The 25,869-nt window shown below is 44.8% G+C and overlaps 1 protein-coding gene across 3 annotated transcripts in view; it reads right to left on the bottom strand.

The window, feature by feature from the left end:
• Positions 1-18,307, bottom strand: part of KDM3A (lysine demethylase 3A) — a 52,663-nt gene extending 34,356 nt beyond the window's left edge. For 2 of the 3 annotated variants that reach the window (XM_026648103.1, XM_026648104.2), the window contains exons 1-5: positions 17,608-18,307; positions 6,008-6,163; positions 3,179-3,289; positions 1,460-1,562; positions 246-370 (exon numbers count right to left, since the gene is read on the bottom strand). In XM_026648103.1, coding sequence (XP_026503888.1) covers positions 246-370; positions 1,460-1,562; positions 3,179-3,289; positions 6,008-6,163; positions 17,608-17,781 — 669 coding nt within the window. In that variant the 5' untranslated portion in view covers positions 17,782-18,307. Of the gene's footprint in view, positions 1-181; positions 371-1,459; positions 1,563-3,178; positions 3,290-6,007; positions 6,164-17,607 lie in introns of those variants that run through there. The other variant, XM_026648105.1, reaches the window with a different exon arrangement.
• Positions 18,308-25,869: the final 7,562 nt, after the last annotated feature.

Here is a 25,869-nt window from a genome sequence, read left to right as displayed (position 1 = left end):
CCCAAACCTCTGCTCTCTCACTAGTGCGCAGTGAGCTATTTGCTATCCTTTCACGCACATCAGTGGCACTGTGCATGCAGTATAAAGTGCTCTAGGATCCTTTGGAATGAAGCATGACATAAAATACAAGGTATTATTCCAGCTGGTTAACCCTACTATGGAAAAGCAAGGATAGAATTACCTAGATACAAGGAAGGTGTTTTAATTCTTTTTATCTACCCATGTTGCATCAGTTGCTTCTTTACCTCCTGACAGTTGACTTCCAGAGTCCTTGTAGTTGGATTACCATTTACAACAGTTGCTGTGAACCACTGGGTAGATGGATCCAAGCTATAAATCCTTACTTTTGAACCAATTACATTCTTACCACCTTAAAAACCAAAACAAAACAAAAAAACCACACTTCAGAGAGTGGGACCATGGGGGCACACACATTATGTTAACTTTCATTACATAGCCACGTATCGACACTAACTAGCCAGTAGCACTATACACCAGAAAATAAGTAAATAGCACTGGAAGACAACAAGGAAAGTAACAACGTAGTTTTCATATGCCTCCCTCTTGACCCCTGACATGGCTAGGAAAAAGGAGTGTGGCCAGAATACCTCCACATTCTGTTTTTTCCTTTTGCTGGAACAGCTTATCGGGGCCTTTCTGCTGCTATAATACACACTGGGAGCCATGCCGACCTCAGAATTCAGGAGTCAAAAAAACAGCAAGCACAGCTCAGTTGGACCTGGAGCTTGAGCCCTCAGTGTCCGATTTGTGGAGTTCTTCCTCGCTTTTATTGCCACTCTTTCAAGAGTTGCCATGTTACTTACTCCACTATACTAATTTCCTACCCAGAAGTAGATCATTTCCACTGGACACAAACTTGTTACAAGACTTATAGGAAGCCAACAAGAGATTACGGTTGGTGAGCTGCACTATAAATAAATTTTAACTTGAACAGAAGAAGTTCCTAATAAGTCTCCAACACCTTTCTATTGAGCTACAGAATAGCGAAGGTTAAGACTTCGGTTTTTTGTTTTTTTTGTTTTTTGTTTTTAAAAGAAAAAGTGGGTGGCTAAAGTCAGGCACCTAAATAAGTCATTGGATTTTCAGACGTACGGAGCACTCAGCAGCTCCCATCGAATTCAATGGGAACTGCTGAGTGCTCCACACCGCTGAAAATCAGATGACCTTTTAGATGCTTGATGTTAGCCAGCCATTTTTTAAGAGTCCTAGTTTCTAATTCTGCCCATTTTGGAGCATTTCATTATGGATGGTGGACAGCAAATCTATAAAATTGTTTTGGGAGAGGTGATGAGACCAGTAGACTACCCAACATTCTTCTAGGCAAGGAAAGACTATTGGGGAGAAAAATTAAAAAGGGATTTTTTGCTAACAGGTGATACTGTAAATACCACCAGTGCAGTGACCTCCAGTATCCTTCCACCAGATGGCATTCTCATACCTTGCAGCAAGTGGTTTTCGTCTAGATGTTTCATAATCAAAACTTGGATTTCTTCATTAACATTCTGATCATCCATAAGAGAGAGTCTCAGACTGTCCACATCCTATTAGGATGAAAGCATTCAATATAAATAGTTGCCAAGAGAACTAAATGTTTAAAAAAAAAAAATAAAAAAAAAAAAACACGCTTTTCCAACAGAAGCATGTTCAACAGCAAGAGATTATACTGTGAAGCTTCATATGAATCAGATGGTTCTGTTGTGTTTAAGAATTTGGTTTATCATTTGTGCAGAAAAGAACAGAAAATAAACCAATATTTCAAATTAACAAGAATTAGTAAAACTTCCATTAGTACTTGTTGTGTGAGCACCCAAAGGCCCAAGTCAGGATCAATTCTCCATTATGCTAAGTGCTGTACAAAACCCAGATAGAGACAATTCCTGCCCTCAATCATTTTACAATCGTATCTAAAACAAAATGCAAAAACCAAACAAAAGTGAAGCAGGGAGGGCATAGTACCTGAAATAAAGATCAGGAAGGCCTGGAGTAGCTAAATGTTAACAGATTATTGCGATTTTACAGTTATACTCAAAGTATAATGGGAGTTTATCACCTTGCCTGGCAACCCAGAGATAACCAGCCACTCCCATCTTTTTATGCTCTGAATTATCTCCCCATTAATTTAGATGCACTCATCATCCAGCCAGCATATCAGCCCAGCAACTATCAATACCACCTTAAAATGAGATCTGAAATACAGTTCCAAAGCATCTATTAAAAATTCCATGGCACTCTGTTATAGTTATGTTCTGCACAAAAGCCAACATTCTGCCAGATTAAAAGCAGAGCTGGTCAGAGAATGAAGATTCATCAAGATGTTTCTGAAACAATTAGACTTTGAACAAAGCTTTGATAGAAACCTGCCTGGTTTCCTGTCAGATTGCTTGGCAGGCTGATGGGGAGTCAAAAGCCATAGCTCCCAATCTCCAACACTCAGCAAGTACTCTCAGAGCTGAAGGAGAATCAGGACCCTGAAGCCCCAGCTGAGCTGGGACCCAATACTCCCAGGCTCTCTGCTTCCCATAAGCCCTCCAGGCACAATTTCATTTGCATGTTATCAAAAAAATTTTTTTTTTTTTTTTTGGAAAAACAAAAGTTTTGGTTTCCGTTTTGGAATGAAAACCAGAAATTTCATGTTGGAATGGAACCAAAGTTTGAAATCCTCCATAAAACAGAATTACTGTTCTCCACACGGTTCTAATTAAAAGTTCACCTGTAGTTTCAAATGGATAAAATACTTTTCACCACTTCCTATCCAAAACTGTCGTGGAGCGTTTCTATTTCATAGTAAGATTTATTATCTATTCTACCTTCTATATATGCACACAACTCCTTCAATGCTAATGGAAATCATGTTCATAAGTCAATTGGCCATATGGAAAGAACCTCCCATTTTACTATCATGACATACCAATGGTTCATCAACCTGAAAAGCTAGAAGCCTAAGGTTATTCCTACACCAAGCTCTCTTATACGGCTACATGCTGAGCTACCATCATCAGGTTTTTAACACAACACACAGTATTAAGGACAGATTTTCATGAGCTATAGCAATGTGGACATGCTTCAAAATTTCACTTAATGTTTCAGCAGTGAACACTAGACAAAATATGGCTTGATCCCTCCCATTGTATGCAAGATATTCCGAATAAAAAGTTACCTGAATAGGCTTCAAAAGGTCTTTAGAAAGAAACACACATCTCTCTTCACCAAGAAAGCGTACAGAAACCACGGATCCTAAACCAGCCTTGTCCAATAAGGATTTGTAAACCTGAAAGACAAGAGCAAGCATTTCAGAAATAGTACTTTTCCTGCTTATTGTCCTTTTTCATTTGGAATGTGTTTTGCCCCGGTATTTTGAATAAAGATGGAACTAACATGGCTGCCACAGGGCATCCATTTACATCTGCCATACATAGTTGCCTATCCTGTTCTTCTGGTCTCCTATCCAGGAACACAGAAGGGCTGTTTCCCTTTTACCACAGGTGCTTTTTAATCTTCAATTTCAAAGCAGAACAGAAGGACTCATAGGAATACAGCAGGAGGAGACGACTCCTCCCACCCTCTCTTCCTCCCTCCCCCCCCACTCATTCTCTGAGCCCCACAGAACTTCCTGTTCCTCCCAAACAGGGCTTTGGAGCTGTGCTCTGGCTCCGCTCCAGCTCCAGGCAAAAACCTGCAGCTCCACTGCTCCGGAGCTGCTCCGTGCTCCAGCTCTGGGCTCCACTCCAAAGCCCTGCTCCCAAATCTATATACCTCCTCCCAATTATTGAGCCAATTACCCCCAGGTGTCAGTAATCCCAACAGAAACCGGTTAATTGATTTCATATAAGCTTGCAATCTTCCCAGCACTGCAGCAACCGCAGTGACTAGGGTGCTACAAATAGTATCCTGTCACAATGGCATTTTTATTTCCTTGTTTGGACATCAGAACACATCCAAGAATGATGTTTGCATTTCACTGACACTGATGTTAGCAGAGATTTGAGAATGATGTTTGTAAGCTTAATGCCATGGAACAAAGACAATACTGTAGGTACCATAAGTTTCTAGAACTAAATTGTGAATTTAAGAGTAAATTTAAATTTAGGTGAGGTCTGGCCCATCATTTTTAAATACACCTCTACCCCGATATAATGCTGTCCTCAGGAGCCAAAAATATCTTATAGGTGAAACCGTGTTATAATCCAACTTGCTTTGATCCGCCGGAGTGCGCAGCCCTGCCACCTTGGAGCGCTGCTTTACCGTGTTATATCTGAATTCATGTTATATCGGGCCGCATTATATCGGGCTAGAGGTGTATACAATTACTTACTATTTATTGCACACTTTTCATGATCAAAGTTGTTTACAAGTATTAACCAACAGTCCTGCACGGCAGATTATAGTACTGTGCCTTAAAACTCTAGAGCATTCTTTTTTAAAGTGACTTATGAATTTTTTTTACACTGTGTACCTAAAATACATAATAGATAAGACTATATACCTAAATGTATTTACTGAATAAATAAGTGTCCAGGCTATACAATGCATTCATATACATGTAAGAGCTGTACTTCCCATTTGATGCTCTGTAGTCCAAAAAGTTTAAGAATTTAGATTTTGTTTCCAGTACCACCAGTATGAAAATATGTATAATGTATCTGTAGTATTTATCCTGACATTAATCCAAGAATTCAAAAAACAAGTGAAAAAGCAGACTTCCCCAGTACTGTGTGACTGTATTTCCAATTTACACACAAGCAGATTTTTAAATAAATAATGCTAATCTCAGCAGTCTAATCAAAACTGAGCTAAAAAAACCTGAATTAATTTGCATAACCAAAGCGAACACCTATTGGTTGTTTGGCTACATAAGAAGAACTTAATGCTGCAAGTAAGTCTAGTAGTTTATTCTGATCTGTATAACAGAATGTTCTATACTGCACCTGTATCAGTAAAAGTAGTCACTCTCTTCCATCTAAGGAAGTCAAAGAACTCCAGGACACACAACTCCTAAAGTCTGACAGAACTGTAATCCAATGACACTAGTACTTTTCACTAGTATACCAACAGTACAGGTTATTGAACTCCTCTCCACCATACTTCACTACAGATTGAAAACTGGATGATGTATTCAGTTTTCCAGACACTTGGATACCAGGGCAGTATAAGAATTTAAAAAGTAAAATAAATCTATACTGGGTAACTAACTGCATATTACCAGAAAAATGACCTTTCACGATCTCTAACACTTTATGTGGACCAGTCAGTAATCAATCTGCTACAGCTACTACCTAAGGGGGATTTCTATCCTTTGGTTCAAACAGTTAAATAAAACTCATGTTTTTGAGTGCATGAGATCCAGGGCTCAATCCTCACAAAATGACCCAAAGCAGGCAACTATCACATGGGAACAAGAATTGAAAATTTATAGAGCACTGAACCACGGGACAGTAAAATGAGAAATTTAGGACAAAAGACAAAGGCTTGAAGCAACATGCATCTTCAATGTCTGATCACCTTTCCATCTCTCACCACAACCCCTTCAGAAGTAGTACACATGGGAAATTAGAGAAGGGAAAAGGATTTGAAACATCTCTCCCACTCCAAAACACTGTCCTGGCAATAGTCAGAGTCCCACTATAGGGAAGTACAAGACATCCCTTCAACACAAGAATGGAAAATACTGCCCTCAAATGCTTAGAGACCCTGCCTACAGAACTGAGCTTTAGTACAATTTCAGATTTCCCACACGGGTGCATAAAGAGTGCCACACACACAAAAAAGCATTCAGCCATTTTGGTGAAGCTGGATTTTGTCTTGTTTTAATAAATGTGTCTAACATATTTAGATTAGCTGTTTTTAAAACAGTAAATTCTAATTTTGTTGGACTACTGATCACATTAAAAATTTAAATTCTGAAGCCTACCAAGCCAGGAACTAGGAAATACTGCCTTCACAGATCAAATACTGAAGTGAAGTTGACCAGACCAATTTGTATACTTGCCATTGCAGGCCACTGAACTGTATCTGTAGAGTTGGCTTGAGATTTTCTTTCAGCAAGTACCAGTTTTTGCTCTACTAGAAATCCTCTCATTTTATGGTTGTAGACCTCGATCCATCTTCTTTTCTCCCATGACTCACCATCAAACTCCACACATACCTAGAGGAATGGGAAAGAAGTTAAAAATCTAGGACATGACCATCAGATTGTTGTTTAATAGCACTTGTCTCGGTTTCTCTCTTCCTTCTAACTAAAGAGAATTTTTTTGTGACCCTAAGAATCCTTTGGAGCCCACTATACTGCAATTCATAATCATGCCTGACGCGGCCACTACCCCTAAGACACTTTTGTCATAATATGTATCCAAAATGTAACGTATCATATATAAACTGGGGACATGCTGGTCAGGAATACCATTGTGTGATGTATGTACAAGTTGTATATAGTAGAACCTCAGAGTTACAAACACCTTGGGAATGGAGGTTATTCATAACTCTGAAATGTTCGTAACTCTGAACAAAACATTAGTTTCTCTTTCAAAAGTTTACAACTGAACATTGACTTAATACAACGTTGAAACTTTACTATGCAGAAGAAAAATGCCGCTTTCCTTTTTTTTAGTAGTTTACGTTTAACACAGTACTGTACTTGCCTTTTTTTGGTCTCTGTTGCTACCTGATTGTGTATTTCCAGTTCCAAATGAAGTGTTGTTGACTGGTCAGTTCTTAACTCTGAGGTTCTACTGTATAAAGAATTATGCGTGTGTGTATGTGCTGAAAATATGTTCTTAAAATGTGTTTTGAAAGTAGGGCATAAATCAAATCTACCCTAGACAAAGGAATTTGGATTTACCAATCTGGACCCCCAGGAAATCTTCCTGAGACAAAGACACTGGACTTTGGAAAATATAAGGGGCAGCAAAAATACATTCTATTTATCTATCACTTAGGGGACATAGGGAACAGCACCCTATGAGCCTGTGAACAGTGGATCCGCTTGGCCAAAGGGGCAGGAGCTGCTGCTACAATTCCTTGGTGTGGCAGGGAACTGAAACGGTCTAATCTCCAGCAAAGTTCACTTTTGCTAAGGCAGAAGAGTAACTCAGTGGCTTACAGTTCTGGGCTGCATTGAGGAGAATGCCACACTTTTTTTACCTTATCCAACAATCAAGTTTAATTACTAGTTCTTACTAAAATGTCCAATTATTGCATTTTTGTCACACAATGAAGCAATTACTATACAATAGTTACACTGCTCTATTTTTAAACTAAAAACTAGTAAACAAATTCTAATCTAGTCAATGTTATGCAACATCTTTAACCATAAAATACCAGCCTTCTAAGCCACTTATCCATCTCCACCGTGAGCCAGATTATAATTTTAAATTAACGTATTTCAACAACTCCACTACTGCTGCTGAGAGTTTAAACAATGATTATCTTAATGCAGAAAAAAAGCCTGTTAAAATTTAGGTATTTTTTTAATACCATGTCAGAACATCATTCAGTTTTCACTTTCTATTTTTACAACACCCAAATGTGTTAGCTGCTTTACAGAAACATATGAAAAGATCAGCCTCTGCACAGAGGAGCTTAAATTTTGCATGTATTGCAAGAAGAGGATGACAAAAAGAGTGGGGAAAAGATAGTTAACATTTGCAGCAATAAAGTTAAATGATCGGATTACTGTTTTTATTTTGTGCACATCTTGGGGATCTGTTAAATAAAAAAAATTTACAAAGTATTCCTCACTTCTGAGTGAGGAGAACATGGTAGCTTAACTGGTTTTGGGATGTTATTTCATGCCTATGTTTACAAGTTGCACTCCATATAGGTTTATACATGCCCTCTTCCCAGTCGCCATAGTATCTGACAACATGTGAGGTACAGTAACTCCTCACTTAACGTCCTCCTGCTTAACACTGTTTCGAGGTTACGTCGCTGCTCCATTAGGGAACATGCTCGTTTAAAGTTGTGCAATGCTCCCTTATAATGTCGTTTGGCTGACTTTACAAGGGAGTATTGCAGAAGTTCCTCTTCTCTGCCTCCTCCCCCTCCCTCCCTCCCAGCACTTCCCGCGCCACCAAACAGCTGTTTGGCGGCACTTAGGACTTTCTGGGAGGGAGGGAGCGAGCTTCTCTCTGGCCACACAGCCAGCGGCTGCCCCTGCTCCTCCTGAGTCCTCTGGCCTGTGCTTGCAGGGCCGCATTCCGAAAGGGGCTTTAGAGCTGCAGGCCAGGGCCCCGGGGCCCCCTTAGCCCAGGGCCCTGCAGCCCCTAAAGCCCCTGCTTTCCGGGTGGCCCTGCCTGCTGGGAGGTGGCGCCGTGCTGCACAGAGCCACCTGCACACCCCCTGCACCAAACAGGAGCTGCCCCAGGTAAGTGCTCTGCACCTCCTGCCTGCCCCAGCCCTGAGCCTCCTCCTGCACCCCCACCCTGAGCACCCTCCCACACCCTAACTCCCCCCCCAGACCCTGCATCCCCAGCCCTGAGCCCCAAGAGGAGAATGGAGAAAAAGAGAATGAAAAACGGAGGGGGGAGGGGGAAAAAAGATGAGAGAATGAAAATGAAGCTGAGCACAGGACCCCACTAACTCTAAATCCACCACTGGTGGGAGGGGGAGGAGTGGGGAAGCGCCACATTTCCGCTCCTCCCCCTCCCTCCCAGAAAGTCTTAAGTGCTGCCAAACAGCTGTTTGGCAGCAGGGAAGCGCTGGGAGAAAGGGGGAGCAGTGGGGACGCGGTTTGCTCTGGAGAGGAGGTAGAGCAGGGACAGGAAGAGGAAGGCCTGGAGCATCCCCCAGCAAAGTCAGCACCTGTTCTTCTGGGGGGGGGGGGGGGGAAAGTTGCTGCTGTGCAAAGTGCTTTCTAGCATCCTTGCCTGCCTCATTGTCTACTGCAGGCTGTGCCTGTGTGGGGTAAGCCAGGGGCACCTCCCCACCACAGTACAGTACAATATATAATGCCTTTTGTCTGCCCCAAAAATATTTCCTTGGAACCTAATCCTCCCCTGCATTTACATTAAATCTTATGAGAAAATTGGATTCATTTAACATTGTTTCACTTAGGGCTGGTCTACATTGGGGGGGGGGAAAAATCGATCTAAGATACGCAACTTCAGCTACAAGAATAGCATAGCTGAAGTCGACGTATCTTAGATCGACTTACCTTGCATCCTCACGGCGCGGGATCGACGGCCGCGGCTCCCCAGTCGACTCCGCTTCCGCCTCTCGCCCTAGTGGCGTTCCGGAGTCGACGGGGAGCACGTTTGGGGATCGATTTATCGCGTCTAGATGAGACACGATAAATCGATCCCCGATAGATCCCCGATACGGCAGGTAGTGAAGACGTACCCTTAAAGTTGCATTTTTCAGGAACATAACTACAACGTTAAGTGAGGAGTTACTGTAGTTTATGGCAAAGTTTTTGTAGCATTAAGTTTGATTTTTGAGATTTTGTAAAACCTAAATGATTTAGTTTAGAGTGAAACATCCCTTACAGAGTGTGCAACCCAACACTGCCGCACTGTGCTAATATGAGAATCAAGAGTCAAACTCACAGAAACAAGAGTGAAACTGACTAATCTTTTCACTGTCCAGCTGAATTGCAGAAGATAAGCAAACAGGATAAGCAGAAAAAACTAGGTTGTTTGTTACTAATTGTTTAGACAAAAGAACATATCAGCAATTGGAAAACAACATGTTTTGACAATTTTACATTTGGTATTACTTGAAACTAGTTAAAACAAAGTTGAAAATATTACAAAGACTAAGCACTATGCAGTTTTGTAACTGTGTTGGTCCCAGGATACTAGCAAGACAAGGTTATTGGATTAACTTCTTTTGGTGAGAGAGAGAGAAGCTTTCAAGCTTACACAGAGCTCTTCTTCAGGTCTGGGAAATGTACTCAGAGAGTGTCCCAGCTAAATACGAGATGGAACAAATTGTTTAGCATAACTAGTCAACGTATATTTCAAGGGACCATTTAAGGTGAAATGGCCTATTAACCCCCCTCCAGTCATGGGGCTTGAGGGGCAAGGCAGCTAGACACTAAGGCCTGGTCTACACTACAAGTTTAGGTCGACTTTAGCCGCGTTAAATCGAATTAAGCCTGGACACGTTCACATGACAAAGCCCTTTCTTTCGACTTAAAGGGCCCTTTAAACCGGTTTCTTTACACCACCTCCGACGAGGGGATTAGCGATAAAATCGGCCTTAGGGGGTCGGAATTGGGTTAGTGTGGACGGAATTCGACGTTATTGGCCTCCGGGAGCTATCCCACAGTGCTTCATTGTGACCGCTCTGGACAGCACTCTCAACTCAGATGCACTGGCCAGGTAGACAGGAAAAGCCCCGTGAACGTTTGAATTTCATTTCCTGTTTGCTGAGCGTGGAGAGCACAGGTGACCCCGCAGAGCTCATCAGCACAGGTAACCGTGATGGAGTCCCAGGATCGCAAAAGAGCTCCAGCATGGACAGAACGGGAGGTTCGGGATCTGATCGCCATATGGGGAGATGAATCAGTGCTGGCCGAACTCCGAAGCAGTAAACGAAATGGCAAAATATTAGAAAAGGTCTCCAGAGCCATGAAGGACAGAGGCCATAACAGGGACGCACAGCAGTGCCGCGTGAAAATTAAGGAGCTAAGGCAAGCCTACCACAAAGCCAGAGAGGCAAACGGAAGGTCCGGGGCTGAGCCGCAAACATGCCGCTTCTACGCGGAGCTGCATGCCATTCTAGGGGGTGCAGCCACCACTACCCCAACCGTGTGCTATGAGTCCCTCACTGGAGAAACACACAGGGAAGCGGGTTCTGGGGACGAGGAAGATGAGCATGAAGATAATGTAAATAGCTCACAGCAGCAAGGAAGCGGAGAAACCAGTTTCCCCAACAGCCAGGATATGTTTATCACCCTGGACCTGGAACCAGTAACCCCTGAACTCACCCAAGACCCTGTGGGCACACAGGGGACCTCTGGTGAGTGTACCTTTGTAAATATTACACATGGTTTAAAAGCAAGCGTGTTTAATGATTAATGATTAATTTGCCCTGGCAATCGAGGCCAGTACAGCTACTGGAAAAGTCTGTTAACGTGTATGGGGATGGAGTGGAAATCCTCCAGGGACATCTCCAGAAAGCTCTCCTTCATGTACTCCCAAAGCCTTTGCAAAAGGTTTCTGGGGAGGGCTGCCTTATCCCGTCCGCCATGGTAGGACACTTTACCACGCCAGGCCAGTAGCACGTAGTCTGGAATCATTGCATAACAAAGCATGGCAGCGTATGGTCCCGGTGTTTGCTGGCATGCAGACAACATCCATTCCTTATCTCTCTGTGTTATCCTCAGGAGAGTGATATCATTCACGGTCACCTGGTTGAAATGGGGCAATTTTATTAAGGGGACATTCAGAGGTGCCCCTTCCTGGTCTGCTGAACAGAAATATTCCCCGCTGTTAGCCACGCGGTGGGGGGAGGGGTGAAGTGATCATCCCAGAGAACTGAGTGTGTGGGGGAGGGTTATTAGTTGGGTTTGTGCTGCACGTTAACCCTGAAACCGCAGCCCCTCCTTTTACATTGCAAACCCATTTTAAATGGCCAACCCAACGGGTGCTTGGTATGGTTAATGATAGCAGTACTCTTTGAAACCATCCCCACATGTTAAGAAGGTTAAAAAAGCCAAAAGACTGTGTCTTACCATGGCTGCCTGCAAGCTGAAATCTGTGACCTGGCACTGCGTGAGTGATCTCTCACACCAAACAGGCAGGCCCTCAATATAAGAGGAAAAATGCGACCTTGTAACGAAAGCACATCTGCTGTGTAATGTGAAAAGCAAAATGTAACGTGGAAGAGTGTACACATTGTTCTCTAAAATGTATCTTTTTTAACCACCTCTCCCTTCTCATCCACCAGCTGCAAATGTCTCTCCTTCACAGAGGCTAGTGAATATTCGAAAACGGAAGCGAAGGACGCGTGATGAAATGTTTACAGAACTACAGACTGCCTCCCACGCTGACAGAGCACAGCAGAATGCGTGGAGGCAGTCAATGACTGATTATCGAAAAGCCCAATATGAGCGAGAGGAGAGGTGGCGGGCTGAATCGCGGGCTGAGGAGGAGAGGTGGCGGGCTGAATCGCGGGAGGAACAGAGGAAGTTGCGGGCTGAAGATGAGAGGTGGCGTCAGCTTGCACACAGAAAGCAAGAGTCCATGCTCCGGCTGCTGGAGCATCAAACTGATATGCCACAGCGTATGGTTGAGCTGCAGGAAAGGCAGCAGGAGCACAGACCGCCACTACAGCCCCTGTGTAACCAACAGCCCTCCTCCCCAATGCTACAGCGTATGGTTGAGCTGCAGGAAAGCCAGCAGGAGCAGAGACCGCCGCTACAGCCCCTGTGTAACCAACAGCCCTCCTCCCCAAGTCCCATTGCCTCCTCACCCAGACGCCCAAGAACACGGTGGGGGAGCCTCCGGCCACACAGTCACTCCAGCCCAGATGATTTCCCGAGCAATAAGTGTTAAAGTTTTAAAGTTTTAAACTGCAGTGTGTCCTTTTCCTTCCCTCCTCCCCCACCCATGCCGGGCTACCTTTGCAATTATCCCCCTAGTTGTGTGATGAAGTAATAAAGAATGCATGAATGTGAAGTAACAATGACTTTATTGCCTCTGCAAGTGGTGCTTGAAGGGGGGAGGGTAGTAGGGGAGGGTGGGGTTGTTGGTTTACAGGGGAGGGGGGGGAACCGGGTGGGGGTGGGGGGGGGCGGAGATTTCATCAAGGAGAAACAAACAGAAGTTTCAAACCGTAGCCTGGCCAGTCACAAAACTCGTTTTCAAAGCTTCTCTGATGCGCACCGCGCTATGCTGTGCTCCTCTAACCGCCCTGGTGTCTGGCTGCGCGTAATCAGCGGCCAGGCGATTTGCCTCTACCTCCCACCCAGCCATAAATGTCTCCCCCTTACTCTCACAGAGATTGTGGAGCGCACAGCAAGCAGCAATAACAATAGGGATATTCTTTTCGCTAAGGTCTGAGCGAGTCAGTAAGCTGCGCCAGCGCGCTTTTAAACGCCCAAATGCACATTCCACCACCATTCGGCACTTGCTCAGCCTGTAGTTGAACAGGTCCTGACTCCTGTCCAGGCTGCCTGTGTACGGCTTCATGAGCCATGGCATTAAGGGGTAGGATGGGTCCCCAAGGATCACGATAGGCACTTCAACATCCCCAACGGTTATTTTCTGGTCCGGGAAGAAAGTCCCTTCCTCCAGCTTTCTAAACAGAGCAGAGTGCCTGAAGACGCGAGCATCATGTACCCTTCCCGGCCAGCCCACGTTGATGTCGGTGAAACGTCCCTTGTGATCCACCAGGGTTTGCAGCAGCATTGAAAAGTACCCCTTGTGGTTTATGTACTCGGTGGCTTGGTGCTCCGGTGCCAAGATAGGGATATGGGTTCCGTCTATCGCCCCACCACAGTCTGGGAATCCCATTGCAGCAAAGCCATCCACTATGGTCTGCACGTTTCCCAGAGTCACTACCCTTGATATCACCAGGTCTCTCATTGCCCTGGCAACTTGGATCACAGCAGCCCCCACAGTAGATTTGCCCACTCCAAATTGATTCCCGACTGACCGGTAGCTGTCTGGCCTTGCAAGCTTCCACAGGGCTATCGCCACTCGCTTCTCAACTGTGAGGACTGTCTCATCCGGGTATTCTGGCGCTTCAGGGCAGGGGAAAGCAAGTCACAAAGTTCCATGAAAGTGCCCTTACGCATGCGAAAGTTTCGCAGCCACTGGGAATCGTCCCACACCTGCAGCACGATGCGGTCCCACCAGTCTGTGCTTGTTTCCCGGGCCCAGAATCGGCGTTCCACGGCATCAACCTGCCCCAGGAACACCATGATTTCCACATTGCTGGGGCCTGTGCCTTGTGAGAGGTCTAGGTCCATGTCCATTTCCTCATCACTCTCGTCGCCGCGCTCTAATCGCCACCTCCTCGGCTGGTTCCGGTTTTGCTTTGGCATGTCCTGGCTCTGCATATACTCCAGGACAATGCGCGTGGTGTTCATAGTTCTCATAATTGCCGCGGTGATCTGAGCGGGCTCCATGATCCCAGTGCTAGCTATGGCGTCTGGTCTGAAAAAAAGGCGCGAAAGTAGTATCTGACGGACCAGGGGAAGAAGGGAGGGAGGGAGGGGCGAGTGACGACATGGCGTACAGGTACAGGGAATTAAAATCAAGAAAGGTGGCTTTGCATCAGGGAGAAACACAAACAACTGTCACACAGAATGCCCCCCCCCCCCAAAGATTGAACTCAAAAGCCTGGGTTTAGCAGGAGGGAGGGGGGAAGCAAATGAATACAGAATAAATCTATTTTTTACATCTTAAGACGACGGTGCAGCATGACTGATAGCCCTCGGCATTTTCTGGGTGCTTGGCAGCAAATACTGGGCGCTTGGCAGTTAGCCTTCAGGTCTATTGCACAATCTGATACCCACTGCAGTATGACAACGATGGATACCAGTCGTAATATACTATCTACTGCCCAAAAGGCAAGGGGTTGCTGCTGTGTAGCAATCTAGCCCCACGTCTGCCAGCCCCATGTCTGCCAGCACCCAGATCACCCTCGGCCTCTTCTGGGTGCTTAGCAGACAATACTGGGCACTTGGCAGAAAATAGCATACTATGACTCTGCTAACGTGCGATGATCCAACAGGGCGCGTGGCAGAAAATGGCATACTACGACTGATAACCATCATTGTCTGCCCAGGTGTCCATGATCGACAGCCACTGCTGTCCGACGAGGACGGTTACCAGTCGTAATAAACCATCTACTGCCAAAAGGCAAGGGGGCTGGTGCAATGCAGCCCCACGGCTGCCGGCACCCAGATCGCCAATGAAGGCTACCAGTCATGCTGCACCGTCTACCGCCAAAAGGCAGTTAGCTGCTGCTGCTGTGTAGCAATGCAGTCCCACATCTGCAAGCACCTAGATGACATATGGTGACGGTGAGCTGAGCTGAGCGGGCTCCATGCTTGCCGTGGTATGTTGTCTGCACAGGTAACCCAGGTAAAAAGGCGCGAATCTATTGTCTGCCATTGCTGTGACGGAGGGGGAGGGGCCTGACGACATGTACCCAGAACCCCCCGCGGCACTGTTTTGCATCATCCGGGCATTGGGATCTCAACCCAGAATTCCAATGGGCGGCGGAGACTGCGGGAACTGTGGGATAGCTACCCATAGTGCAATGTGCCGGAAGTCGACGCTAGCCTCGGTACTGTGGACGCGGTCCGCCGAACTAATGCACTTAGAGCATTTTATGTGGGGACACACACAATCGGCTGTATACAACCGATTTCTATAAAAACGGCTTCTATTAATTCGATCTAATTTCGTAGTGTAGACATACCCTAAGGCTGGGTCTACACTGGCAATTGAATGACAAAACTTTTGTCTTTCAGAGGTGTTTAAACACCCTCCCACCCCCGAAAGACAAAAGTTTTGCTGTGACAAGTGCCAGTGTGAACAGCATGTTGTCGGCAGGAGAGCCGACAAACAGCAGCTATACTACACAACTTTTAGCAGTGTAGGCTTTAGCTACACTAGCACTTTCGTTGGTAAAACATACATTGGTCAGGGGTATGGGGAAAAAAGCCACACCCCTGACCGACAAAAGTGCTGGTGTGGACAGCACTATGTGGGCGGGAGATGCTCTCCTGCGACATAGCTACTGCCGCTCATTGGGGGTGGTTTAATTATGCCAGTGGGAGAGCTCTCATGCCTGTGTAGAGCAGCTACAAAGGAAACCTTACAATGGCACACCTGCATCGGCACAGTGGTGCCACTGTAAGGTCTGTATAATGTAGACGTAGCCTAAAACTCATGGACTGAACAGAGACATCGTTATAAACTATAAATCCAATCTATAACCCACTAACAACCTCCCCTTTCTCTTGCCCCGCCCCTCATGACTGGAGGGTGTTAACAGGCCACTTCACTTTAAATGGTCCCTTAACATATGTGTTACCTAGTTATGCTAGACAATCTGTTCCATCTTGTATTCAGCTGTGACTCTCTTTCCCAGACCTGAAGAAGAGCAGTGCATAAGCTCGTCTCTTACCAACAGAAATTGGCCCAATAAAAGATTACCTCACCCACCAGGTCTCTCTACAGACTAAGCACTGCAATTCAAACCTCTCTGTTCCTCAACATGGTTTTTCAGTTCACCATCACTCTGGGACCTTTTGCTATAAATTCCTTTTACCCCCTCTCTCTTTTCTTTTGAGACTGGTGGTGGGGTTGTATGCTTTTTTGTACAAAAGCTTTTGCGGTTACAACTGTCTCCCTTGCCATCCTGGTCACTTTTCACACTAAACACTTCTACTGGAGAGAGGAGAATGCATTAGAGTTAATCTCTTCTAACAGAGCCGTAACCAATTACAGGTCTCACAGTAAAGCTCTGCAAAATCCCCAGCAGCACCTGCTCCTTTTCCTTTCTATTATCAGAGAGGGCTGAGCAGAGAGCACTCCGCAGCAATTTCTCCTCCCCACACCATATAAGGCTTTGATACCTCCTCTGACATGTCATACATGGGCAAAACTCTACCCCTAGCACACTAGATATGACTAGAATGCCACCCTCTGGAATTTAGGCTTGGTCAGTAGCGTAATCCCAAAGTTTAGACACTAAAGAGAAATAAATCAATTAGAACTATTTAGTAACTGCCTTGAAAGGAAAAAAGGACAAACACTTCCTCGGATTATCAGAAGCAGTCAGAGTCTCCCACTAAGAAAGCAAGGGAAAACCATATAACTGAAAGAAGATAACCGCAGCAGAGGCAGTATGCCATCAAGTCAAAAGTAGAATATAAAATTTACACACAATAAAACTCCATTACTACTGTGAAGTCCTGTCACTAGCAGATGCTTCACGTGCTACAGTAGCTGTGCCCCAAAGAGAGCTATCTGGTCATATGGTGTTAACACCTTCTTTCAACCTAATAAACTATATTAGAAGACAGCTAAAAATACATTTAATACTTCCCAGTATTCTGCCATTTAAGTAATTGTCACAGTTGCCATAGGGATGTTATCTGATTGTGAGAACATCTAAACTCATGACCACCTAACAATCATGAATAGCAAGTGTCCACACTACTTTATCATACCAGCGACCATGATCAATAAGAAAATATTAAGGTATTGCAACAATAGCCACTACCAACATTAAAAGCATCACCCCACCCCTCAATCTTATAAATTTACTGTAGTCCTAGGAAGGCATATTCACCACTGAAACAAGATTTATAACTGCAGTAGTGAAGTGTGCTGAAATGTGTCTTAACAGGTAGGATATAATACAAACTTTGTCCAGGTGGTAGGAGGAGACAGATAACCTGGAAATATTTAGAGGGGTATTTTGTGCATGTATTTAACATTCCAGAAGATTGAAAATATAGACATCACCATATAGGTTGTTTTCAAACAGATGAGTAGTTTGACAGATTTCTCTACTCCAGAACAATTTCTAAGAAACAGATGGAAACATATGCGTGTTCTAAGAGGCAAAAAAGTTACCATATTGCACTCATCTCCCCAGAACTGTTACATAACTAGAACTTACCTTCAAGTCCTGTTTGGAAACATCTGTGTGCGAAACGGCCCTGATTCTGCCAGCTTTCCAGGGCCATTCGGAGACGTGATCCGTCTCCCACGGGCCGTTGTTCTCCTCCTCAGACAGGCTCAGGAACCTCTTCCCTACGAGCAAGGGCCAGCTCTCCTCCAGCCGGAGCACCATCCTAGCGCATTGGGAAGCCCTGCGCTCCGCAGAAGAGACCCAGGGAACACGAACAAAGCAGTAAGTTCACTAGACAAGCGCTCCGGACAGTGGCACGCCGACCCCAACAAGCCCAGACTAGGCTGAACGGAGCTTCCTGCTCTTGTTAGAGGAGGGGGGTGGGGAGGATTTCTTTTTAGTCGCCGTTTAACCGTAGACACCTGGAGGGGGGGGCGGATTTTTGACACGACCGTGTTATATCCGTGCAGGTGGGGAGAACGGACGGGCACCAGCTACTGTGCAGCGCTGAGGGAACCTGTCCCCCTCCCAGCCCCCCTTTGTTCCCGGCGTGCCCTCCTCAGCAGGAACAGACGAGCCAAGTCCCTGGGCGTCAATGGAGCCAGCTGAGGGGGCAGCTCCTTGGAGAGCCCGCTGAGCCCCACTCAGCACCCAGCCCTCACCTGCTCCCCCCACACACACAGCCCCCGGGCAGCACGTCCCGCTAAAGCCCCGAAACAGCCCGAAGAGTCGCCCCTCAGCCCGAGCACAAACAGCACCCAGCACTCCTTCCCTTGCCCTCCCGGGCATTACATACACCCCCTCACTCACACACACCCCTCAACGCGCCCTCCCCCGAGCTGTTCCCGCTCATTGGCCCAGCCCGGGACGAGGGGAGGGGCACGCGGCAAGCCTCCGTCTCGGATTGGCCGAGGGGCGGAGTTAGCTATCGCTGTTCATCGGGTCGGTTTTTCAGAGGATGCACTTGCAAAGCTGGTGATTCTTCCGCCGGTCCCAGATAAAGGAGTCCCGGGCCCCACTCCAGTCTCTGAGGCCCCAGAGTCAGAGGTCAATATGGAAAACATTCAGCGTGTAATTAGTGGCATCCGTGTGATTTTTTCAGGTAGGTTGGCTATGACTAGAGGGATCCCTACGCGACTGGCGGAGGGATCTCAAATGAAGGCAGAAAGTGTGAGAGGGCCGCTTATACGTGCGGTTAGCGGCGTACTCAGATATAGCACAGGGGGAGGGGGCATTTGCGGAGCTATTCTGCGCAAGCGCACATTGCCAAGTGCACCTGCGGGGGTGCTGCGCATGACTCTCTGCGCATGGGCACACAGGGAAGGGCTTGACGCCTACTGAGGGCATGCTCTACCCATGCGCATCAGCAGGGAGGCTGAGGTGGCTCATAGGCGGCCATCTTGTGTAGCAGCCTTGAAGGGTGTGGAGAGGCTTTTTGGCTTCAGGTCTTGCCCAATGTCCCCTTAATGTTAAGCCATAGGGGTGAGGCAGCCAGGGCACTCATGGGGGAAGTGTGTTGGGGTACATTAGAAGCGCCATAGGTGGAAAAAGGATAGATGGGCACACCATGTGCTTTGGGTGATGGCAACAACGCGGTCACGAAGGCCAAGCTAATCATCAGAGGTAAGCTCCCCAGAGACCAGGACATGCTAACTCAAAGCAGCGCCAGGCCTGCTACAACATAAGATGCAAAACCTGTCGACATAGCTCCATTGCTACACTGATCAGCACCCCACACAGCACACTTTTCAAGATCCATGGATCTTACACATGCCTATCACAACGTGGTCTACCTCATCCTGTGCACTAAACGCCCCAATAACAACTATGTGAGTGAACTGACAATCACTACACTCTGGAATGAACTCACACAGGAAAATAATGCAAGATAAAAAGACCACATCACCTTGGGTGAACACTTTTCACAACTATCTGTATTTGACCTCTCAATCCTCAACCTGAAAAGAAACCTGCACAACACCTTCAAAAGACAAGCTTAAATTCACAACTTTCCTATGAATGGACTGAAGAGACACTGGATTTATGAATTTTACAACAATGTATATAACCCACTAAACTCACCCCTCTGGCTTTTTTTCTCTTTTCCTCCTTATGACTGGAGAGGTGTTAACTGCCCACTTGAATGGTTCCTTGAAATACATGTTAGCTATCTATGCTAAACAATTTGTTCCACCTTGTATTTAGCTGTGGCACTGTGAGTACATTTCCCAGACCAGAAGAAGAACTGTGTGTAAACTTGGAAGCTCGTCTCTCACGAACAGAAGCTGGCCCAATAAAAGATACTACCTCACCCACCTTGTCTCTCTAATAAAGAAAAATGCCTACTGTGAGCTACTGAACTGGCTTAGTCTTACTGGATGCCAAGAGACATTGACTGTGATCCAACATTCCATGAATACACCCATCTGGCCATCATCCAACGTCCAGCTTCACAATGTGGGAAGAAGAATAGAGAGAGAGCTGCCCAAAACAGAGAATTTATTAGGTCATCCAATCTGCTGCCTTCTGCTGGCTATAGAAGAAGCAGACAACCCACAATCCATACCTTTCTCTGGGTTCTTCCCAACACAAGGGCGTCCCTGATGTCCACTCTCCTTCTGCCCCTTGCAGTCCACCTCAGCCATGGATTCCATCACATCCTGCAGTTGTCTATTGAAGATTGGCTATTTCCACTATTTGTTTGGCTGCTGTTGCTCTTGTCTCAGAGATGTGATCTCTGCTTTAGCTAACTCCTTGTGCTTTTTCCAATAATTTTCTTCAGGGCTTCACTTCTGATAATTCTCCAACCACTACCCCTTATCAAACAACAACAAATTGAAATTATTTAAAAAAAACATAGGAATTTTTCCTAATGTCCAACTTAAACCTCCCTTGCTGCAATTTAAGCCCATTGTTTCTTGTGTTATCCTCAGCAGTTAAGAAGAACAATTTTCCTCCCTCCTCCTTGTAATAACTTTTTATGTACTTGAAAACTGTTATCATGTCCCCTCTTAGTCTTTTCTTCTCCAGACTAAACAAACCCAATTTTTTCAATCTTCCTCATAGATCATGTTTTCTAGACCTTTAATCATTTTTGTTGCTCTTCTCTGGACTGTCTCCAATTCGCTCACATCTTTCCTGAAATGTGGCCCAGAACTGGACACTCCATTTGAGGCCTAGTCAGCATGGAGTAGAGTGGAAGAAGGACTTCTCCGGTCTTGCTTACAACACTCTTGCTAATATATCTGTCAAGGCTAATTCCACACTCTGGCACTTCACGTGCAGAAGGTGGGGGCCCGCAAGGATTCTGAAAATTAATACTGGCTACTCCAGGCTTGTATTAAACTCCCAAGGTTACAGCTTTTTTTGGACCTTGAATTGGTAGATGCTGCCATTACCCAAGTGCAGAACCCCTTTGAGAGCCCAGGAAGGCGCACTTGGGAATTTCTTCCTGTGGGATACCCTCAAGCCCTTTCATCCCCCCTCCGGGGAAGAGCTGAGAAGGGGGGGGGGGGGGGAAAGCAAATCAGCTGTTGTCACCATCTAATTAAACAACATGTGCACAAACCTCTTAGGACACAAAAATCCAATTCTGTTCTTAAAAAAGGTAAATTTTATTAATAAGAAAATACATCTGGGAACTCAGGCTATTGCTAGATTTTAAAAGAGCAACTACAAGGATTAAGCACCAAGAATAGCTTTCTTGAGGTCCAGCTTAAAGGTTACAAGCACAGAGGAATTCACAAGCCATAAAGAAATAAAAGGGATAAAGCTAATCACCTCTTCCTAGACATTTCCTGTTCTACTTACATATCTGGGGTTTTAAATGAGTAGTTTCTAGATATGCTACTGATGATTTTTTCATACCTGGCCCAAGCTTCTTACAGCATAGCTGTTGCCCTGCCCACCTCTCCCTGGGAGAACAACAGACAGACAAAAGGGGAGTTTTTTCTTAATTTTAAAAAGTTCTAGCCTTCCCATTGGCTCTTTTGGCCAGGTGCCCACTCACTTCCTTTTACCTATGCATAGCAGTGAAACTTTTTAACCTTTTACAGGTAGAGCAATTAAAGAACAGCTACTAAGAGGGATTTTATAGCTACTGGCTGGCTGAGTGTCCATAAAAGGGAGCTACCTCCCTCCCCCTTCATTTATCACAATATCCCAGAATGATGTTTGCTTTTTTTGCAACAGTAGTGTTACACTGCTGACTCATATTTAGCTTGTGATCCACTATGATTCCCAGATTCCTTTCTAGGCAGTCATTTCCCATTTAGTATGTGTGCAACTGATTGTTCCTTCCTAAGTGGAGTACTTTGCATTTGTCCTTATTGAATTTCATCCTATTTTCTTCAGACTATTTCTCCAGTTTGTCCAGATCATTTTGAATTTTAATCCTGTCCTCCAAAGCACTTGCAACCCCTTCCAGCTTGGTATCGTCCGCAAACTTTATAAGTGTACTCTATGCCATTATCTAAATCACTGTGAAGATATTGAACAGAACTTATCCCTGCAGGACCCCACTCGATATGCCCTTCCAGCTTGACTGTGAATCCCTGATAACTACTCTCTGGGAACGGTTTTCCAACTAGCTCCATCAAGTTGTATTTCCCTAGTTTGTTTATGAGAAGGTCATGCGAGAGTCGAGACAGTATCAAAAGGCTTACTAAAGTCAAGACATACCACATCTACTGCTTCCCCCTTATCCACGAGGCTTATTATCCTATCAAAGAATGCTATTATGTTGGATTAAACAAAGACTGTGAATGGCTAGCCAAGTACAAAAGCAGTTTCTCCTTCCTTGGTGTTCACACCTCAACTGCTAGAAGAGGGCCTCATCCTCCCTGATTGAACTAACCTCGTTATCTCTAGTCTTACTCACTCTTGCATATTTATACCTGCCCCTGGAAATTTCCACTACATGCATCCGAAGAAGTGGGTATTCACCCACGAAAGCTCATGCTCCTATACGTCTGTTAGTCTATAAGGTGCCACAGGACTCTTTGCTGCTATTATGTTGGTTTGACATGATTTATTCTTGACAAATCCATGCTCACTGTTACTTTTCACCTTATTATCTTCTAGGTGTTTGCAAATTGATTGTTCGATTATTTGCTCCATTATCTTTCCAAGTACTGATGTTAAGATGACTGGTCTATAATTCCCTGGATTGTCCTTTCTTCCCTTTTTATTGATTGACACTATATTTGCCCTTTTCCAGTTCTCTGGAATCTTTCCCATCTTTCATGACTTTTCGAAGATAATCGCTAATGGCTCAGATATCTCCTCAATCAGCTCCTTGAGTATTCTAAGATGTATTTCATCAAGCCCTGGTGACTTGAAGACATCTAACTTGTCTATGTAATTTTTAACTTGTTCTTTCCCTATTTTAGCCTCTGATCCTACCTCATTTTCACTGGCATTCATTATGTTAGACGTCCAATCACTACTCAACCTTTTTGGTGAAAACTGAAACAGAAACGTCATTTAATAATACTGCCATTTCCACATTTTCTGTTACTGTTTTCCCTTCCCCATTGAGGTCATGCCTACCCTGTACTTGGTCTTCCTCTTGCTTCTAAAGTGTCTGTAGAATCTTTTCTTGTTGCCTTTTATGTCTCTAGCTAGTGTAATCTTGTTTTGTGCCTTGGCCTTTCTAATTTTGTCCCTACATACTTGTGTTATTTGTTTATATTCATCCTTTCTAATTTGACCTAATTTCCACTTTTTGTAGGACTCTTTTTTTGAGTTTCAGATCATTGAAGATCTCCTGGTTAAATCACAGTGGTCTCTTGCCATACGTCCTGTGTTTCCTACACAGTGGGATAGTTTGCTCTTGTGCCCTTAAAAATGTCTCTTTGAAAAACTGACAACTTTCTTGAACTGTTTTTCCCCTTAGACTTGCTTCCCTGGGGATCTTACCTATCAACTCCCTGAGTTTGCTTAAAGTCTGTCTTCTTGAAATCCATTATATTTATTGTGCTGTTTTCCCTCCTACCATTCTTTAGAATCATAAACTCTACTATTTCATGATCACTTTCACCTAAGCTGCCTTTAGTTTTTACATTTTTTGAAAAAATAAAAACATATATTAACTATTAACAAAATTTTACTGAAAGTACCAGTGTCACTTATTCAGTGCGTGCACTCCCCCTCTTGTGGTTGATTTTTGAATGCACTTTAAATTTACAGTGGAATCCTGATCTAATTGGGACCGGGGCCAGATCGGATAATCAAAAATTGGGATAATCAAGAGAATTGGCAAAGAGCTTTCTGTCCCTCATTTTAAGATGGCGGGTTGGCTCCGCATGGTGCTGATAGTCGGAGCGCTCACCGCATGAGTCCCACTGCTGTCAGCCCTGGGTTTGGTTAATCTGGAGAGCTAGATAATGGAGGCTTGGATAAATGGGGTTCTACTGTATATCAATCAAATATTATGTTCAACTGATACTGTACCTATATATATTGTGGCTAGGGAAACTAAAGTTCAGTGTTTCATTTTAATTGTGGAAAAAAGCGGATTTTTATTTATTTTTTTAATCAGACAATTTTGGGGTTTTTATTATGGAAAACTAGGATCCCTGGAAATCACACAGGGGAGATGGGAAACCCACATTTATTTGGTGTTTGCAATCTGAGCAAGCCAAGCCACAGTGTTTTTATCAACAATGTTGAAGGCACAAAGACCTTCAGGAAGTTGAGTCATTTTGCAGTCCTCAGCAATATGTGTCATGGTTTGTGGCTGCCCACATTGACATAGTGGACTGTCTCTAAAACACCACCGAAATTTTGCTGCAGCACAGGTTTTATGTCTGGTATGAAACCAGTAGAGAAGGCTCCATTGCCTTCGTCATAATGGGCTGACAGTGAGTATCTTGTCTGAGACAAGATAATTATTTGTCACTTTCTCTGCGGACCATGAAGCTTGCCATGCGTCCTCTACCATAAATCCCTCACCTGGTAAACTTACCCACAACGGGCACCATGAGGACAGATGATCATGTGATGGATTAAACAAATATTTAATTAACAGTAGATGTGGCATATCACGCAATTTTGTCATGAGCTTTGATATGCTTTCCTCCCTGTGAACACCGGGTGGAACAATATTGCAGAGAACCGGTAACCATGGTAGAGGAGTAGATTTAAGTGTGCCTGAAATAATACGCATGGTGGAATTAAGTGGTATGTCAATCATCCTTGTGTGAGACGAGCGATCCCATACTGGAGTGCAGTGCTCCGCTGCTGAATAACAGAATGCCAAGGCTGAAGTTCGTAATGTTTGGGCTTTGGTGCCCCATATAATTCCAGTCAGCTTTTTGAGCAGGTTGTTTGTAAGCTGGTTATGATATGTGAGAGTTCTATCCAAAGTGACGCCTAGATAGATCAGATGTGAATCATGCTTTATTCACTGACCATTGAGAACTATATTCACTCTCTGCCCACTTGTGCATGATGGAAGTGGAAGACACTCAACATAGTCTTACTTCCACTTGGTATCAGGCACCACTGATGATGATAATTGCCCATAGCCACCATATCTGCATTCAAAACACTCTCCAGTATGTCAAAGGAGTGTGACTGAGTGCCGAGGCATATGTCATCTGCATAAACATACTTGCAAGACCTGTATACAGTATCATTCGATTATACGTTGAATAGCAGTGGAGATAATACTGATCCTTGTGGGAAGCCATTCTTCTGGTACCTCCAAGCACTTGTTCTATCACCAATATGCACATGGAAATGGTGATTTCTCAAAAACAGAGTGTGACATTCTGCACCTCAAAGTAGCACCCTGGAAACCCCATATTCACCACTATCATATAATTATGATGTTTTGTACAAAGTATGCCTTGTGAGGTATCATTTTAAAAGTATTGATCTGTTGAATAGTAATATCCTGTTGGGTTATATGTACTATCCTGGTATGTGAAGTTACAAAGTATTGCCCTATGTGTTTCTGAAATATGTTGTGAGGTTGGGAATACGCACAACCACCTTTTCAGTTACAACAAAGGAGTAGCCATCGATAGCCAGACAGCATTAATGGCTCCTCAACATCCATCATGAAAAGAATCCACTATCCTAGAGACTTGGAGGAGGCAGGTATGCCATGGGGGTGGAGTAAACCACATCACAGCAAAGATCTTTCCAGCAAGCTGGAAGAAAATATGAAAGAGAGACAGTGACCAGGGCCGGCTTTAGCATGTGCGAGGCCCCACGCCGGGACGTGAATTGTCTCGCGCCCCCCCCAGCTCCGCCCCGACTCCGCCCCCTCCCTGCCCCATTGGATCTCTCCCCAAATCCCCG

The sequence above is a fragment of the Terrapene carolina genome, unplaced genomic scaffold (assembly GCF_002925995.2).
Source record: "Terrapene carolina triunguis isolate 2854851 unplaced genomic scaffold, T_m_triunguis-2.0 Scaffold66, whole genome shotgun sequence".
NCBI lineage: Eukaryota > Metazoa > Chordata > Testudines > Emydidae > Terrapene > Terrapene triunguis.
Note: the sequence above shows the minus strand (reverse complement) of the source record. Positions and strands in the feature narration are given on the sequence as shown.